This window comes from Mesocricetus auratus, unplaced genomic scaffold (assembly GCF_017639785.1).
Source record: "Mesocricetus auratus isolate SY011 unplaced genomic scaffold, BCM_Maur_2.0 Super-Scaffold_100004, whole genome shotgun sequence".
NCBI classification, from domain to species: Eukaryota; Metazoa; Chordata; class Mammalia; order Rodentia; family Cricetidae; genus Mesocricetus; species Mesocricetus auratus.
Genome location: NW_024429189.1, coordinates 92,576,730 through 92,596,544, shown reverse-complemented (window position 1 = coordinate 92,596,544; position 19,815 = coordinate 92,576,730). Strand labels below are relative to the sequence as shown.

At 44.1% G+C, this 19,815-nt stretch overlaps 2 protein-coding genes across 8 annotated transcripts in view; one reads left to right on the top strand and one right to left on the bottom strand.

Annotated features, from left to right (window-relative positions):
* The window catches only part of Fam227b (family with sequence similarity 227 member B), a 170,221-nt gene extending 159,431 nt beyond the window's left edge, over window positions 1-10,790 (top strand). Inside the window, exons 14-17 of the mRNA XM_040746215.1 lie at window positions 4,706-4,783; window positions 5,730-5,804; window positions 7,672-7,741; window positions 10,647-10,790. Coding sequence (XP_040602149.1) covers window positions 4,706-4,783; window positions 5,730-5,804; window positions 7,672-7,741; window positions 10,647-10,790 — 367 coding nt within the window. The remainder of the gene's footprint in view (window positions 1-4,705; window positions 4,784-5,729; window positions 5,805-7,671; window positions 7,742-10,646) is intronic.
* The window catches only part of Galk2 (galactokinase 2), a 117,736-nt gene continuing 103,427 nt past the window's right edge, over window positions 5,507-19,815 (bottom strand). For 5 of the 7 annotated variants that reach the window (XM_013112386.3, XM_013112387.3, XM_005068566.4 and 2 more), the window contains exon 10: window positions 10,833-11,370. In XM_013112386.3, the coding sequence (XP_012967840.1) occupies window positions 11,163-11,370 (208 nt within the window). In that variant the 3' untranslated portion in view covers window positions 10,833-11,162. Of the gene's footprint in view, window positions 5,764-10,832; window positions 11,371-17,929; window positions 18,064-19,815 lie in introns of those variants that run through there. The other 2 variants (XM_021226302.2, XM_040746217.1) reach the window with 2 other exon arrangements.

Sequence of the window (19,815 nt, the reverse complement as noted above, 5' to 3'; positions counted from 1 at the left end):
GCTGGATATGGTGGCACATGCCTATAACCTTAGCACTGAGAAGGCAGAGGTTGGGTGGGGGGAGTCAATACAGGTTTCAGTTCAGCTACCCAGAGAGAAAAGGAAAAAGGAAGCCTGGGTCAGGTGGGGTGTTCACTCTGATGAAGTGGCACTAATACTGCTGGCCACCTGGAACCTGGGTAGACTTAATAGGCATAGCACAAGGCGGAGGCATTAGTTAGTCTCTCTCTATAGAAGGTTTCTGTAGGCCAGCAGTCTACAGAAGAGAAGGAAGAGAAGCAGCAGGTTAGTTTTTTTACACAGTGGTCACTCCCTCCCGCAGACCACTGAGGACACCTTTGCCATCCCTCTGAGCCTTACCCTGGCTGAGGCTGAGAGTCTCACGGTGGCTGTGACCATGTTAACACTATGCATTCACTCATGACTTCATTTACCCAGGGTTTCTAAAGCTCTCCACATCTCCCATGAAATCTGTTTACTCAAAGACCAAAAGACTTTAATTTTCACCCAGCCAACCACAGGGTTGTCTCTTAGAAAGCAGGTGCCATAAAATTTGTCTTTGGATTGGCTGTCAAAAAAGAGGAAAGATTGGTAAAGTCAGTGAGTAGCCTAAAGTGTAAGTTCTCACCCAGGAGTGACTTTGACAATTAGGGGACATTTGTCAATGAATGTCTAGAGACACTCTTGGGAGATGAAGTGGGCAGATGCTCTTAAATACGCTGCCATGATAGAGCAGCTCTTTACACAGTTATCCTGACCAAACATGGGCAAGGTGTGATGAAGAAGCCCTGGTACACAGGGCTTGGCCTGGAAACTTCTCCAAGCATGCAAAAGAAAGTTGTTCCACAAGCAGTCAAGTGTGCTAAGAGGATACGCCACTGTGTGCAAATGGACATATAGCAACTACTACAGATTATAAACTACCTAACATGAAAACAATTCTCAAGAGGCTCTGTGCAGAAAGGCCTGATGATGACCTGAATTCAATGCCCCAACCAACTGAGGAAGGAGAAAACCAAAGCCTGACAGTTCCTGTGCATGGTGACACACATCATACACACACACACACACACACACACACACACACACACACACACACACACATATCACATCTCACACATACACATCACACACACATATCACATCACACATACATATACATGTCATACACACACACACACATCACATCTCACACATACACATCACATCACATCTCACATACACATCACACACACATACACACACATATCACATCACACATACATATACATGTCACACACACACACGCACAATAATTTGTGTGTGTGTGTGTAATTACTCTTTTTTATTTTTTATTTATTTTTCAGTTTAAATTTAGATAAGAAACAAGGTTGCTTCACAAGTCAGTTCCAGGTCCCTCTCCCTTTCCCTCCCCTCCTCCCATGCCCTCCAAAGAGAGAACATTTGTCATCATTCTGAGATTCTCCCCTGGGTTCTTGAGCTGCAATAGAAGTACATTGTCGTTAGAAGAGTGCTCCGTCCTCATAGGACACTGGTCAGAACAAAGGGAGAAGGTGACCACTCGGTGAAAACTTGAGACGCACAGGGCATTACTGTTCATTTGTATTAATGTGTCCTTTGCTTTGCATAGTGAAGATCTTGATTTGTGTATTGCTTTCTAATGCATGTGTCAACTCTATCCCATGGCTTAAGGAGAGAAAAGCTTTACAGCTGGGTGTGGTGGTCCACACCTTTAGTCCCAGGACTCAGGAGGCAGAGGCAGGTGGATCTCTGTGAGTTTGAGGCCAGCCTGGTCTACAGAGCAAGTTCCAGGACAGTAAGGGCTACAAAAAGAAAGGAGGAAGGTAGGAAGGGAGGGGAGGGGAGGGGAGGGAAGGGGAAAGAAGGGGAGGGGAGGGGAGGGGAGGGAAGGGGAGGGGAGGAGATCTTTACATTAGTAAGAATTTTTACCGTGGCAGTCTCTGCTTTTCCTTCACGGCCATGAGCACCATGGCCCTGTTGTCTCATGGCTGCCTGCCATGTCTTGAAATAATCCACAGAAGACTGTCCGTGCCTCAGTGTCCTCATTTCAAATTGAACACACAGTTTCTGTGATCCACTCTTTCCTGCTAAATGGAGTGAATGGACTCGAAGCTCTGACTGAGGCCTCTAATAGATCTCAGTCTTGGTTTGGAACAGCAAAACCACAGCTGTTGTGACATTCAGAAGAGAACAATTTTATTTGTCCCCAAATGGCTCCTGCTCCACGTAGTGGCTTGCTATGTACCCTTGGAGTCATGTATGGGATTTGAGGCCAATTCAGACAGGGGAACTGGACAAGCATGTTGCCACAGCTTTCCCGGAGGGGCAGAAAATTGCCATTATTCATAATTTACAGCTTTTAAGTACTGTATATTTCTTCAGTTGGAATAAAATCATGGCTTTAAGTGTCTGAAGAGAATGAAAATTAGGACACTCATTAACACACATTAACAAAAGTCTTCATCAACACCAGCATAATATGACCCAAAACAACACTTTACAGAACAAAGGACATTAAGGACCAAGCTTTGTAAAATAATTATAATATCTTTATGAAGAACTTATACCTGGCTCATTTCAACAAAGCCATATATTTAAACTTGAATTTTTTAAGGAACTGAAACATTACTCTATTTCAGTACCAACAGTGTTTTCTTAGAAAGCTCAAATCTCCCATAATGCCACGTAAATCATCTCATAGAAGTTCACCCATGGAAGCCATACTTAGGACACAGTAGAACTGTACAAAGGGACAAAACCTAACTTCTAATGAGTATTCCAGGGGATTGATTAAATAATAGTATGAAATGGAGCATTTTAGCAAGATCCACCTCAAGCGTGTCATTAATTATTCCAATCCTCCTACCACAGCAATAGAACTTTCTGCAGCTCTTTCCCAGAGAAGCTAATGCCTTTGGTGTATTAATGTGGCAAAGAGTGCCCAGGGTAGCAGATGCAACCTGATAATTTTAGGTCCTCTGTCTGGTCCTGGGGGATTACTTTCGGGCTGAGGGAAGGTTTGGTAGATCTGGGATTACAGGGTCCTTGTTCAGGTAGAAGGTGAGAAAACTGCCTTTTCCCTACCATGTGCCTGCCCCAGCTCCCTACTAACTGAAAACAGTAAGCATGCATGCCTCCCTCACTGGGCTCTTGGGCAGGACAACGTGTGCTCCTGTAACAACAAGATACAACATGTGGACATCAGAGCATCTCAGGTACAGGCCCTTGGTGAAAGGTTTTGCAAACCTATTAAAATAGTTCCTTCGGCAGAGCACAGTGGCACATACCTGAAGTACCAGCTTCTTGGGGAGTGAGGTGGGAAGACCATCTGAGCCCACAAATTCAAAACCAGCCCGGCAGCATCTCTACAGCAAAATGCAACAAATTCTGTCCATCTACAGCAGTTACCACAGACCTATATGTGTGGGAGAATTGTGACACTGTCTTTGCAAGATGCCAACTATTGTGTTAAAATAATGTGAGACAGCAGTATACAGACAAATGCAACACAGGAAAGGGGAAATTGTTTCAGTTTGGGAAATGTAGGAATATGGGATTATATTATGTTAATATTTTCATGATATCTGCACACTGATATTTTTTGGTTTCCAGACAAGGTCTTGCAATGTAACCCAGGCTAGCCTGGAACTTGTGATCTCAGCTTCACACATACTGGGATTGGGTTAACTGAGCATCTACACTGGTTGGCAGAAGTCATGTTAGCTAAGCATCTACACCGGTTGGCCAAAGCCAGGTTAACTGAGTGTGCACACTAAAGGGTGGTTACCCCCTAAGCCTCCTAGAAGAGACCTTGAAATTCTCAGTAGATTGCAAAGTGAATACTTAAACAAGATTACAAAATTGGGGTGGATTTTTTCTTCTATATTTTTTAATTTAAATTAGAAACAATCTTGTTTTACATGTCGATCCCAGTTCCCTCTCCCTCCCTTCCTCTCCTGCCCTCCCCATTGGCCCCCTATCCCATCCTCTTTCTGCTCCCCAGGGAGGGTAAGGCCTTCCATGGGGATCTTCAAAGTCTGTCACATCATTTGGAGCAGGGCCTAGGCCCTTCCCCTGTGTGTCTAGCCTGAGAGAGTATCCTTCTATGTGGAATGGGCTCCCAAAGTCCATTCGTATACTAGGGATACTGTTCCACTACCAGAGGTCCCATAGACTGCCCAGGCCTCCTAATTGACACCTACATTCAGGGTGTCTGGGTTGGTCCTAAGCTGGTTTCCCAGCTATCAGTCTGGTTTCCATGAGCTCCCCCTTGTTCAGCTCAGCTGTTTATGTAGGTTTCTCCAACCTGGTCTTAACCCCTTTGCTCATCACTCCTCCCTCTCTGCAACTGGATTCCAGCAGCTTTGGCTCAGTACTTAGCTAGTTGGGGTGGAATTTTAATGCTTACTAAAAACTTAACAAATTTCTGATTTTAGAACACACACACAAACAGGACTGATAAAACTATTCAATTGCAATACCTAGGGAAACGAGCTTAAAGGAGTTGAAAAATGGTCTGTACTCTCAGCTGCCCATCACAACAGACATGGCATTCCCATTCACACTTAGCCTTAAGAAAGGAAACCCAGGCCAGGTGATCCCTGCAGTTTCCCTGAGAAGGGGCCCATTTACCTTTCCCAAACATTACTAATTGGAAATCATTCCTTGACTGTAAACCCAGCACACCACCTGCTCCAACATACTGTGAGATCATCAAGGAGGCCAAAAAAAAATTTGCAAAGAATCAAAAGGATTTTAGGAGGTAAGTTGGAGCAGCACTATGGCTTTAAAATACCATGTTTTAGTAACCAGAAGTGATAGTAGAGATTGCCTGAACTTGATCTCTACTGGTGAGGAGGTTTCTTGTATAACATCTTCTGGATTCCCAGATTCTTTTCTCATGTCAAATGTCTGTGTCATAATGGAGCCTGACAGCTATCAGGACTAGATGGGTAGGAAACCTTCCTCTGGGGTATATCCCAGCACAGGGACCACCAAGCCATAGAGACTGGAGCATCGCCCTTCACAAAGAGGGACTTGGAAAGCAAGAAGGTTGTGTACCATGGAAACAGCGTCTGGAACCAGGGTGGCAGCTGGGTGGTATGGAAGAGACCAAGACAGGACGGACTCTCGGAAAATGTTTTCTCAGAGAACATTTTCTGCTTGTGCTGGATCTAAGTGATTACTCCTGAGCAGTCATGACACTTTTATGTGCTAGAGAGTTAGGAATGGCTATGCAAGAATTCCCATGAATTTTTACAAGAAAAATCTGGCATAATCCACTTCATGATGTCAAGGTAACTGTCTAAAGACTGTTGGCTTTGGGAGAAGGAAGGACCAGACCCAGCCTTGGGAATTCAGTGCTACTCGGGGGCAGGGAAATAAAGGAGCAGTCAGTGTGGTCCTACCCAGCATGCAAAACAGTCTGTGCTCCTCTCCCTGTGTCCCCATCCCCCACCCCCCCATAGTGGGGAAAGGTGCTAGTAAGCCCTGATAGAAGCAGTGAGGTGTTGTCTCAGGTCACACCAGGTGTCAGGCAGCCAGTGCTGCTCAAGATGCTGGCACATGTTTCTAAAAGGGAATGTGGGGAGGGTTTAGCACCCCAGTCAGTCCCTCAGGAACAAAGGGCTTACTGCTATATTCCTCCCCATGTAGGATAGGCTGTTTTATTTTTAAATGTTGAAAGAGTTTTAATTTATATTCTCCAGAGCAAAGCAACGAATCAAAGAAGATATCAGGTTCCTGAAAGAGAAACAGGAAAAAATTGACAAGGAGCTTGACCGGTTTGTCTCACACTCAACTTTGTAGTTCTTAAGTCACTTTTAACTGACAAACAAATTCACAGGAAACCACAGTGGGTTTGTTGTATAAATATATATTAAATATCTACAAAGAGTTAAATCCCACGTAACAGTCTATAATAGACTGGTTCTCAACCTTCCTAATGCCACAACCCTTTAATACAGTTCCTTATGTTGTGGTGACCACCGACCATAAAATTATTTTCATTGCTGCTTCATAACTATAATGTTGCTACTGTTATGAATCATAATGTAAACGTCTTTATTTTTCAATCATCTTAGGCAACCTGGGGTTTGTGACCTGGGTTTGTGACCCAGGGGTTGAGAACCACGGACCTAAAACAACCTACTAACTCCCTTTTTCTAAAAAAAAAAAAAAAATCACCTTCTGCCAACTTAATCCATTGCTAAACATTATGATTATCTGCTTTTACTTTGGCCATAGGACTTAGCCTATAAGTACGCCCTGCCTGGGAAAGAAAACTAGCAAACAGCCTTCTGCTGGCCTCTGGGACGGCAGTCTTATGTCACTTCTGTCCCCACTGCTCCTACACATATGCAAGCATGTTTCCCCAGTGGAGGAGGGATAATTTGGCTGATTTTTTTATATAAATTGAGGTATAAAATGGTAAGTACAAAGGGTTGAGGTGGACTGACTTCCTCCACTGAGATGACACAGTCCTTTAAGCCCCCTCGAGAGACTGGAGTTTGGCCAGTCTCTGTAAATGTTCTGTATTTCCTCTCACCAGAGAAAGTCCAACCCAACACTGCTTTAAAAATCTTATCTTACCCCTCACCACAAAACAAAACAAAACACAACAAGCCCTATCAGCTACCATCCCTATTTGCAATCCCCTAAATTAGGACATCAGATTCCCAGGGACTCAAAACAGAGCCAGCAGGGGCAGATTATGTGCAAACATGGGAAGGCAGATCTGAATCTGCATTCAAAGAGACACATGTCACACAGGAGAAAGGGGAGGTGGAAATGCTCTGTGGATAGACAATCCATGCACCAGTTATAGGAACAGGCTTACCATATCACCCTCCACAGATAGTCATGCTGACCGAGAATCACAAAGAGGGCACACAATCAGAAAGCGTGGGTAAGATAGTTAGGGTAGTCACAAAACTTTGTGAATATATACAACTCTTGAATAACCATGTTGTCAAATGTAAATTTTAGGTTATGTGACCTATATCCCAATAAGATCAGGATGCATAGATGGGTAGAGTAGATTTTAACAAAATGAAGTACAACTGAGTCTAAGATTAACACACAACTCAAGGGGTGCCCAAGAGAAAGGGCATCGGGAATTGGGAACTCCTGCTGCCTGCTGCATCAATTGTAGTATTTCTCAAGTATTCACTGACTAGAACCCTGGAAGATCCCTGGGATCCTTTCTCAAGGAGCTTGGCCAAGTACACACCCTTGCACAAATGTGCCTTGGCCATCTCAACTTCCCATCATGTAAGCCCCCATAAGATCCAGGCAGCGGAGGGTTAGGGTAAAACTATGTGATGTGTGTAACCAAAGGGGATGCTCTTCCACTGGGGTGACAGTCACAAGGTGGTAGGAACTAAGGCCTCGAGTAAATGTTTGGATTAAAATCATCTGCTTTCTAGCCATCTGTGGAGGAGGTAGTGACAGCAACATTGCCTATCTGAGCCTGTTTCCTCATTGATAAAAAGGATAAAAGTTATCCCTGCTCACTGCAGTTGTAATGAGGTAGCTGCATAACACATATAAATGGCCAGTAAGAGCACAGCACGTGCAGTCTTTGCAAATACTGGCTGGGACATGCATATGAACAGTTCGTTGCTCAAATGGTTTTCTTTGTTCCATTAGGCTCCAAGCAAAGGCTTCCAAAAGCATCCAAGAAGTCAGCACCGAGTTTGAGAATTTTCTACATAAACTGGTATGTTTCCCTCCTGGAAATAATTGAGGGTTCTCTCCACAGCCTCTTGCCTCCAGATCTCATAATGTTTCATAAGCAATGCATGGTCACACCCAAGCTGCAGTGGCAGAAACAACACATTCTTATCATTGACTGTTCACTACAAAGGGGAGACAATTCATTCTAAAGTACGGTGATAACCTCATGCCCACTGCCCTCATCCCTTGCTTCTAAAACAGTCCCGAGGACAGTTTCTGTAACTAAGACCCCATAAAGTGCAATTGGTGCTTGGAGTATTTTTGTATTAATAATTCAACAAAGCTACATGATGCTGTCAGCTACGTGAAAAGAATGCCCCCTGCCCTCAACTCACCCAAATGAAAGGGAGACTTGACAAGGATCAAGTGTGAGGAGAAAAGAAAGGGATGGAGAGGTCCTGTTGTTTCCCTGGGCCCTTTCTTTTCTGCTCCTTCAAACCTTCTGAGCAGTTCTGTTTTGGCTGGAGGATCTTGTTTTCCAAAGAACAAAAACATGTAGATGATAGTATTCAGGAACCTAGCAGACTGAACTACCTGAGACCAGAGATGGAGGATTCCAGCATGAAATGTCTACCCTCTGCAGTCCAGACGCCAGAGCAATCCCATTAGCTATGGGTCCAATACCAAAACTGGGACGAGTAGGGTCCCTATCAGAGAGGTGCGAGAAGTCATGAAGCCCTCGAGTGTTTCTGCTAGACACACAGGATCGATGCTTTTGTTTTTGTTGTTTTTACGCATTTTTCCTTATTCCTATCTCTCTTGATGGATGTCCTACTACTGAATGGTGCCATGAGCATTTAACATATGTAAGAGAACAGCAGTGTACTTGTATAGGAAAGGGCAGACCCTGCAAGGAGCTGTGGAAACCAGCTCATCCTGACACTACAGCTGCTACCTCAGCCTCCTTCACTGTTGCCTGCATAAATCAATCTATCAATCTCTCATCAGTAATCCAGACTCTTGTACAAAATCTCCAGACTTAGAGCCCACATTTTCAAATGCTAATGAGACAAACTAAATACATTTGCAAACCAGATGTGGCCTCTTTTCCTGATCTGAATGCTGCCTGGTCCAGCCAGTGCAGCTAACATGACTCTTCAATGCATTTTAAGGCCAGAGTCTTCCACACACCCTGAGTCTGCAGGCTATACTCGTGTTTCGCTGGTCTATACTGCCTACACTAGTTTTCAAATTGTAGCCATCCTTTAGTGTCATGCTCAAAGTCCATTTCTCTATAAGCCATGGCTCTATTCCAATTCTTCAAGGAAGAGCTGTATATACCTCACAACTTCCAGAACACCAGTTTCTGAAGGTAGGCTCAAAGCAGTTTTTAACAGACAGGAAGCCAAATCAGAGCAGAATAGTTTCAGTGAACTCTGTGCCTCCCCAAAGACAAAGCACCGAGAATGACTCTGTCCCCTAGAGAAGTGTACATACTGAATACTCAGAAACTGTCCCCATGGAGGTATGTACACTGAACTGTGGTGATATATTATTTATGATTTATTAAAGCCACTGGAGATCAAAATAGCAAAGCAGCCATACTAGTTAGCCATAGAATCCAGGCAAACACCTTTAATCCTAGGACTCAGGAAACAAAGACAGATGGATCTCTCAGTTCAAGGTCACCCAGGACTACATGAGATTGAAACAGGCTAAAAGAGTAATAGAACTCAAGCCTTTAATCCCAGCCCTAGCAAGGTATCCAAAAGACAGGAGCCCAGTGTCTTGGACTGCATTCTGAGAGTAGTCTCTAACCATGTTGAGGACAGCATTACAGTCTGAGTGAATCTGAGGAACAGTGAACTCAGGAGCATACTGAGGCATTTCCCTTCAGTCTGAGGTAGAGGTAACAGCTAGTGGCTGGCTGCTTTGCTTCTCTAATCTTCAGGCAAGCTTTAATAAATCATAAACAATATATTACCACACTGAACTCTCAGAATGACTGTGTTCCTTGGAGGTGTGCACACTGATTAGAATTACTGAACATTTTCCTCATTTTCCTAACAAGGAATTCCATGGTGAAAACCATTAAATGAACTAACAGCAGTCCCACATGATTTGTTTTTTAAATAATTATTTGTAAGGATACAGGTAATTAAAAATGCAGCATTATAAACAAATTCAGTTCTTAGATTACTGTGCTTAAGAGAACTTAAAATTCTTTCAACAAATTAGATACAAGGTTGTCCAGGTATTTAAAGGGAACTGTGTCAGGAGTTGGTTTTAGGGTGGATCTTGGTTTCCTAGAGACTTGTTCTTTAAGACATTCCACAACCTGCCTAGATCTTTTAGAAACAGGCAGCTGATAAAACCCAGTCACTGAATGCTGGTTAATGAGCCAACACAACCATATGAAACAAAAACTGTCCAACCACAATACAACTGCTGTCTCTGTCACAGGAATATTTCAGCAAGCCCACTTTGGTCTAAGCACTCTACAATGTAACTTAGAAAGGGCTTCTGCGAGTCTGCCACTGGCATATGTCACCACATGACCAGACACTTCTGCCTGCTCTTGATAAGTGTCCTAAGTCCTTACTCCACCACTGTCAGTGTCTATCACACTCTAGGCTTCCGCATACTCACCCACACCTACATACCTCACATCTGCCCTACACTGGACCAGGGACACAAGCCTTGCCAGGCATTCAGAAGAGGGGTGGGAGATATGGGTGGGGCTGTCACAATAGGCATGTCTCCTGGATTAGAAAGAGAAGTGGTCATGTGAAAGAAAGTCAATTCAAATTTTCTTCTGAAATCTATCTTTTGGGCCCTCCCCCCAAAAGTGATCTTTCCATCTTCAGAGACATAGGAATCCCACTTTCAAGTATACTGTGTATGTCTAGGAATATTTACAAACCCTTAACCATGTACTATGTTCCTAGCGTATTGAGGCGAAACTCAAGGAGGAATTTAGAGGGCCATCATCACCATCCTCAGAGTCACCACAGTCGTTGCAGTCACTGCAGTCATCATCATCCTCATCCACTGCCATGTCAGAAGACGTCAACTATGTGGAAGATGGTTAAGGAAAGCCACCAGTGACCACCATTCAAGAACAACACATAAAGTTCAGCTGCATCAGTTTAATTGTAGCAGTGTTCAACTAAAAGTACGTTTTGCTATTCATCTTTAAAATCTTCAAATCAATAAATCTCAGTCATACACCTAAGTGTACCCTTGGCTCTGATTCACAAAAAGCACATTTAAGAGAGAAAAGTAGTCATTATGAGGCATAGCTTTCACTTGTTTTTTTTTTTTTTTTTTTTTTTGGAAATGCATCTTGATAATAGCAACCGTTCCTCATAACAAAACGGAAAAGGTACTGATTTACTGTGGCACATGACGTCTTGCCAGCTCCTAAATGCCCCAAATAGTTTCCCTGAGATGTTTTACATTGCTTAGGCCTCAAGGAAAACCAAGGCCCCACCACCAGGCTTGGTAGCAAACAAGCTATGCTTCTGCAGAGCCAAGCTGGAGCTGTTCCTCTGGTAAAAAGCTTCACGCACGTTCGTGAGGAAGCTGGGCAGCACGTCAGCAGGCACTATAGACACTGTGCAGCCTCCCCATCCTGCTCCAGTAAGCCGTGAACCTTTGGCCCCAAACTTCCTAAAACAATGAGAAGAAAGACACATTATCACCTATAAACAAAGACAAGAGCGGTTTACCTGTTCCAGAACACAGGCCCTTCCCAGGTTCTATGAAGAGAGTATGGGGAGATCAGGGATTTCAAGCCTTAAGAAATACATGTGTTTCAGAAGATGACAGTGTCTGCCGCTCAAGCAGACACATAAAACTTGGACCCAATAGCCCACATATGTAACCCATTCAGCACTGGACCCAATAGCCCACATATGTAACCCATTCAGCACTGGCCCCAATAGCCCACATATGTAACCCATTCAGCACTGGCTAGAAGACATACAGGCAGGCGGGTTCCTGAAGCTCAAGTTCAGGAGAGATTCTGGCAAAAAATAACATGGGAAAACATCATTTTAAAAACATACAAGGTGGAAAGCTATGGATAAAGTCAACCTTTGGCCTTTACACATAGGTACACATATACAAATGTGCATCCACACACGCACACACACACACACACTCACAAGAAATCTAAATTGAATATAATTTACAATTTTTTTCAGTTCTCAGGACTGAGAAACGTTTTAGTGATATCTAAAGCTACTCCTTGGTATCGAAAGTAAACTAATAACAGTGCTCACTGTATAGGTCTGGAACCACCCACTGTAGGCTCCATCCCATATAGCCGTATAATAGCTGCTTGAAAACTTGTGTAACAAATCTCCAGTTAATCAGGAAGGGAAGGAAAAAGAAGGTGGGCAGGAGACATGAGTGCCAGGAGGAATCAAAACATCACCTCAGAAGAGGGTAAATTAAAATCAGTATGTATGGCATAATATCCTCCTTAAGTTTCAGATGCATTCTGTTTTGTTGTTGAGATAGGGGAGGCATGCATATGTACACAGTCCTGTGTGTGCACATGTACAAGTATACGAGCATCTGGTGGCCAGAGGTCAACATCTGGTACCTCCCTCATGGTTCTCCACTTTATTTTTGAATGCACCGTCTCTCACTGACTCTGAAGCTCATTGATTCCTCAAGGCCAACAAGCCCCAGAGGTTCTTCTGCTTCCACTTCGTTAACAATGCGAAGACTGAGGTGTTTGTTCCTATGACTGCCTTTTTATGTAGGTGCTGAGGATCCCAACCTGGCTCCTCAGGATCGCACAGCAAGCACGTTACTGACAGAACCATCTCCATCTCTCAGTTGTGTTCATAAGGTTATTCATTTCACATATTGAATTCAGACTGTAGTGCTAAGGGATGGGCATGTAGCTCAGTGGTACAACGCTTGCCTAACATGTATGAGATCTGGGTTCAGTACCCAGCACCACAGTGAGGGGGGAAACCAGTTCCCCAGAACTGACAGCCTAGGTTTATTCTTCATAAATTAACAGAGAACCTGTTAGTAAACGCTAGGTTGGTTGGTTGCTTGCTTAATGACTATTAGAAAACTATGCAAACCTTTCCACAGAGATGGTGGTTCTAGAGGTCACTTCATCTTCCCTGCACTTTCTAGGACTGAGCTAACAAGTGGACCCAGCTTTGCCGACAGTGAGATGCTCAGTGAGAGGAAAACCCTATAAACCACCATATAGTCGGAAATTGTTGTAGATACCATCCAAACATATTCCCAATAAATTTTTCCTCATGAAACTTACTCCAAATTAGTAATAGATTTAAAACTTCATAATTAATTTAGCCCAATTCCCCTCTACTTCCTGGAAAACATCAATAGAACGAATAGAACATTACCCCTCCTCAGGAAATCAGGGTTACTACATGTCAGCTACTCGCTTTTCCCTCAGTGATGCCCTCCAGTAATTGCATTCAGATATGTTTCCTTAAATGTGAAAACAGTGCTTATCAAACATAAAAGATTACCAGTCTTCTGATGACCCTCAAATAGCAGCCTCCTAGCTGAATTAGGCCCAAACTCCTATCATCAGGCTGAAAAGTCACTTTACTCATGAGACTCTAGAAGCTAGAAAAGGGCTTGTTAGTAGTTTCTTGGTTGAAAGGAGAAATTTAGTCATAAGTGGCCGCATCAAGCACTATCATAGCTGAAGAAGCTGGGAGAAATGGGAGACTCTTTGAAGCATCTCAGAAAGATCCTTAAAGGCAACCACAGCCTGGTCTAGATGACAGTGGGCCCACTTGACACTCTATGCACAATGCACCAGGTCTTTAACCATCCTGCAGGGGCCTCCTAGGCATATTTCCATACACTTCTGTTTCGAACAGTTTGAGCAGAGTGGCAGTACACACATGGGAGGCGGGGATAGCTGACTACAGAAAGCTTGCATCCAGCCTGTTTCAGGACAGGAAAACAAAGTGAAAGCCTGTCTTAAAAACATTAAAAAGAAATGATTTCAAAGCAGTGCCGCTTCTGATCTAGCTGCAAGAGATCCAACCCATTTTCCCAAACCATCTGTCAATTCACACTGAGCAGAGGCTAAGAGGAGACCTCTAAGCAAATTGATTTGCTGCCGAATGTTCAAACTGCTCTGTGGCCACTCTGCCTGCTGCAGAAGAGAATGAACTACACTGCATCAGCCCAAGCTGCAGAATCATCAGACTTTCATCTTCTTTTCTGTTTTTTAGACAGAAAAAGCCAGACATTGAGTGGGAGATGATGTGGGGAGGTCTGTGAAGAGTTGGGAGAAAGGAAATAATGTGATCAAAATATGCCATATGAAAAAATTAAATTAAAAAAGGAAAAATAAATGTTATATTAAATAAATACATAGTCTTCTGTCCACAATCAACAGCATGTGTTCACAAACTAGAAGTTGCTGTGTCAGTAGTTAGCAGTCAGCAGCCTGCCTTGTGCAGCTACACACACGCACACACACACACACACACACACACACACACACACACACACACGCAAAACACACACATGGGGGGTGTGCATAATTCTTAACTTCAGTGTTTTCCACTGATTCTTAATGTGCCTGTTGCATATGTCTCTGAAACTACAAGGAAAGTCTAAAGTTGGGACACTAACAAAGGTGTTAAATTAAGAAGGAAATATAGACAAGTCAAAACCTTCTTACATTTGAAGTTCTCAGAAAACAGTGAGAAACTAAAACTATATCTCCTTCCCTAAAATCTCATACATGTCATTGTGATGATGCTGGGGAGGCATAAAAAGGATTGTCAAAACACCATGGCACAGCAAAGGGCTGGTAGAAAACCCACACCTGACGGCCGGCCTCTTACAGCCAGTCTGCCCTAATACTCTGCTTTCAACGAATCTGACTGATCACACAATTTTGGCTGGGATGTAAGGCACAAGGCAACAAGTGACAGGGGACAGAAAGACCCAACTGCTACAAACTAGAAAGAGAAAACTGCAAATTATGCCTTGCATCTCAATTCATTTTCAAATATCTGTGTTTTGTACAAATGGGTGTGGATTGCTTGGGGAAGCCGGGATGTAGACAGTTCATACCCATCTCTGCCCAGGACAAGCACAGCTCGAGGTGTTTGGCAGGTTTTAATCCATGCAGCTGGACTAATGGTTTAAATACAGATGTTATGTTGGATAAATACAAGCAATGTGCAAAGAGTTCCAGTTTCTCTTTTTTGGGAACTGCAAAAATATCAGGAAAATAAACCCTCCAGCACAATTTCTACAAGTTTTTATAGTTAGACTACAAACAGCATTTTCAGCCTTTCCATGCTGCTGAGGGAGGAAAGAATGAGAAAACATTGTGTTTCAGAATGTGGGGCACCAAAGAGAAGCGGGGGGGGGGGGGGCTTTTGTTTGAGCAAATAGAGTGTAGTATAGCATTGTTCCTAAAATTCCTTCCCAGGGGGAAATTAAGCAGCATCCACCCTCTTCCTAAGCTCCCAACAACAAACAGGTATGTTTTCTCCTGTGTTCACCTGTTGGGAGGCAATCAGTGAGTTTATTGGACTTCTTTATATGGCACAGGTTAAGAGATTACTTCCCGGGATGTGTGTGTTCAAGTGTTCCCCCAAAGCCTGCACCTAGAAAACCTTTCCCCCAGCACGGATGAGAGCTTCCCCTTTGCTGCGTGGAGAGCCACCCTCCTCTACTCTTCCCAGGCCTTTAGCCCCTCCTGGGGCCAAGTACAATTAGGACTGAACACTCAGGGGAGGGGTTGTGACCCTCCATGGAGGGGTGTAAACAGTTGCAAGTCCAACTGAAATGATCTTGCAAGCTGTCACAGCTGAATGCCCCAAGATGGCTGCTGCTTGCCTCAGAGAATAATTCATAACACTCTGGAAGTGAAAGACATTTGACCAAAGACACGTGAGCGCCCCCCCACACACACACACAGGTAGAGTGGTACTCTAGCTTCTCCGTGGCAGGGCATGCAGGCCAGCATGTGGCTCAGTGAAGACCACACATGGCTGTGACTGGTGAGGAGGGGCTCAGGAGGCTGAGCAGAGTCAAGCAAAGGCATGTCTGCATGCATTCTCATCCCGAAAACCTGCCATTTGTCTTCTTTAATATCTTGGGCAAGAACAGCAATAATATAGTGAGGAATCCTTTCTAATTTCAACAAGTGACCAAAGAGAAACAAAAAGCATTAGGCTTTTTTTTCTTAAGTAAAGTTAAGGAACTAATAACAAATTAGCCATCCCACATGTAACTGACTTGGCTTCAAAACTGTTCTGTGTTCCTCAGGAAATCTTACTTTAAAATTTAAATTTACGGTTCATTCATTTAAAATAGACATTTTATAAATGGGCAAAGATTGCCTTCTTCCTTCATTATTTCATCTCATCTAATTAAGATTCTAACATTAATTTAATTTTTAAAAAACCTAACTACATAAGTGTAATTTCCTTCTGGTATTTCCTTTCTCCTTTTTGATGGGTGTCACCCTGCAGCCCCTGGCTAGACAGGAGCTCTTAAGAAGCTACAACTGGCCTTGACCTCCCAGCAGTTTCCATGCCTTAGTCCCACAGGCACTCGCACTCAGCTCTGGGTCCTTCCTCTGTGTTCTAAACGGATTGTTCTCTTGATGAGTAGTAAAAAGAAAAGAAAAGAAAAGAAAGAACAAACATCAGTACTGTCCCTACTTTGTCCCTCTGCTCCACTGAGGTCATGAATGTGTTCTTGATGCTGTCCTACTGACTGACTACTGAGGACCACCTTGGAAATGCAGTCTACCTCAGGTCACACAAACCTCCACTGTGTGTGTGTGGGTGTCGTCTATGGTTATTCCCTCAACTCAACTACATATCTTTTCATGAAAATAATTTCCAAAAAGTTTTCTCAAGCACACAGACATTTTAAAGTGCTACAATATAGCCAAGGGTGAGGGTAGAGGAGCAAAAATGGCAATGGCAGTACTCCCTGAAGCCATTTCCCCTTCCTACTCCCTCATCTAGTCTCCCAAAGACCGGCAGCTCAGGCTGCCAGTCTCTTGGTGTTGCCTTTTCTCTGTGACAGGGCAGTCTTGGGCTGTGCCAGGAATTCCCAGGGCCCTTCCAGCACTTGCAGCATCTCTGTGTCAGGGGACAATGGCAGGGTGCCCGCTTTGGCAGGGTTCGAGGGCTTTGATAATCTCCACTGTTCTTCTGATCTCCCATGCTCATGCTCACTGCTCTTCTGCTTCCCTGTCTTCCCCAGGTTTGGTTTGCTTTAGGTGTTTTCATCCTTTACCTTATTCCTAGTATCTCTAGCAGTCTTCAGCACCCATTTCCTACATTATCACACTCCAAACACTAGTATAAAGACAGCGCCTTGGCTTCTGTGTGAGATCACTGTGTGAGATTCAGAATGACTTTGAGTAAGGAAGCTGGCAGTGGCAGTGGTGCCCACTGCCCTGTGACTATCCTCCCAGGGCCCTGACATGAGGATCTGGCACTAACAACTAGGACGGTTGCACGTGACATACGGTTACATAACGGCAAAGAAAATAGTCACTATATAAGACGCCTGCGGACCCAACTACTCAGGCCAAAATTTCATTATTCTAGAAGATAACCTCTCAATATGGAAAACAGAAGGATATGGTTATGGAATAAGCCAAAATTCATCTGAGCCCAGACTTGGTGGCACACATCCGTAATCCTAGCACCTGGAAGGCTGAAAGAACAATCAAGAATTCAAGGCCAACCCTGACACCATCTCAAAAAGAAGCGATAAAAGGAAAAGGAGATTGGTATACAGCAATAAACCTTACAAACAAAAACAGCCCTTTGGGGCTGGGGTGGTGGTGGTAGAGTGTGGTAGAAACTTGCTTAGTACCCAGGAGGCCCTGACTTCAAACCTGAGCACCAGCATATAAAAGTCGACAAAGCTCCTTAATCTAGACAGCTAATATTTTACTTGGAAAACTAATGCAGCAGATGTAGAGTCTAGTCAGAAACACTTTCATCACCATTAAGTGCTTTCTAAGAGATGAAGGGATGTTCAGCTGTTCTCCAGAGGACCCAGGTTCAGCTCCCAGCACCTGTGTCTGGCAGCTGATAACTTGACACACTCTTCTGGTCTCTGAGGGCAACTGACCTCATGCAGTGTATACACACACACACACACACACACACACACACACACACACACACACACACAATATTTTAAAGAGTTTTCCCAAACAAAATTTGTAATTAAATAGAAGGTATATTTCCAAACTCATGTAAGACACACTCAAAATCTCTCACTAGAATCACAAAGGGTTCCATCAGAGACGGTCACTGGACATCACAAGACAGGTGGTCATCCAGAGTCAGCATTCTAGATGAGAAGAAGCAGAATTCAGCCTCAGCCTCCTACTGTCCAACCCACCTCCTACCGCATGCCACCACCCTGCTCCACCAGGCTTTGCTCCAAGTTCAAATGATGGAAACCATGGCAACAAGCTTTTCACTGGAGAGCTTCAGAGAAAGGAAAGAAAGCACTAAAATGGTCCAGAGCTGAGTGTAATCTATCTCAGCACAACCCGCAGGGAGGAGTGCAGTGGGCATGAGACCAGACTCCCCCACCAGCTAACACTCTGTGGGAAGCTGCTCAGTTCACTCCCAGCCTGATGGCTTTCTAGATCCATTTCTTCTGTTCTTCTTTCTATGATGCCCATGGCACTATGAGGTAATTCTGACCTAGAGTTATGAAAATTAGCTGCCCCCCCAAAAAACCTAATTTTAGACAAAAAGCATTTTCTCACTCAAGAAAATCAGCAGTCCTCTTGATTCCTTTCTCCCACACAGCAATGGTCTAGAACCTTCCTCTAAGAGTATCTGGCACTGGATCACGTATTACATCTGTTGTCACACTCTCCCTTCTGGAATCCCTCCCACAATGAACAGTGTCCATGTAGCGTGAATTCTTCCAACAGCTAATGGGGTTCATGTAGTGTGAATCCTTCCCACAATGAACAGTGCCCATGTAGTGTGAATCCCTCCCACAGTGAACAGTGTCCATGTAGTGTGAATCCCTCCCACAGTGAACAGTGTCCATGTAGTGTGAATTCTTCCCACAGCTAATGGGGGCCATGTAGTGTGGGCATGTCCATGACCTCTTTGACTTCACCTGTTGCCCTCTCCTTCCTTCCCTGATGCACCTCATCCATAACAACCTGTCTGCTTGTTGATCCTTCAAGTCTCTACTCAAGTCTCTACTCAAGTGTCGCTCTCCTACAGAAGCCACCTCCAACACCTGTGTGTGAAGACTGCCCTTCAACCCCAGCAGTCACTATCCCTTCCAGCTTCTGCCCACAACATTTATCACAAGCAACCAAATTATTTCATAATTCTCATTGGCTCCTTTGCCCACAGAAATGCAAGCCAGTGCTGGTGACCATCCTGGGAGAAGAAAGCACACTGGGGAATTCCAGGAGACTGGCAGATCTCCTCCATACTGTTTCTGGGAGGATTCAAACTTCCTACCTGCTTCCTAGTAAAGACACTTACTCCTCATTTCTGCATAAATCATTCCACTTCCTCTTATGTCAAAGACTGAAAAGCATTTGTCTCTTCCATTTACTGGGCCCTGGATACTTTTTGTAAAAGAGCATTTGAAATAAAATGAGCTCTGAAAGGGGTTTTGGCAATAGTGAGCAAAGGCTGCGTCAACGGAAGTGCCTCAGTCATGCCGTGTGCAGGCTCTGGACAGGACAGGCGGGTTCCACATGCCATATGTGATCCACTGGAGCTGCTTGGTTTGAACACTCTGGCTGGGTGTGGCATGAGCCTGGCAAGCCACAGGCGCCAAGTGACTAATTACATTTCCTTTGCTAGCTGCGTGCAGAGCTGTGTCATCCTGTCAGAATGAGCTAACACAAGTCACCTGATTCCCCTCCAATTTCCCTTTCGTTCTCCAAGGACAGTGTGGGACCTCCCTGGTAAGAGCACTCTATTATTCCCATTCTTACACAATTACAGCAGTGAAGTCTGGAGGTTTCATGAAGGAGACTCTCTCTTCACACTTCTGTCCCAGCCAAGTTTACTGAAATGGCCTCCCTTTGGTCTTTATTTCCCCTGACTGCCCAAA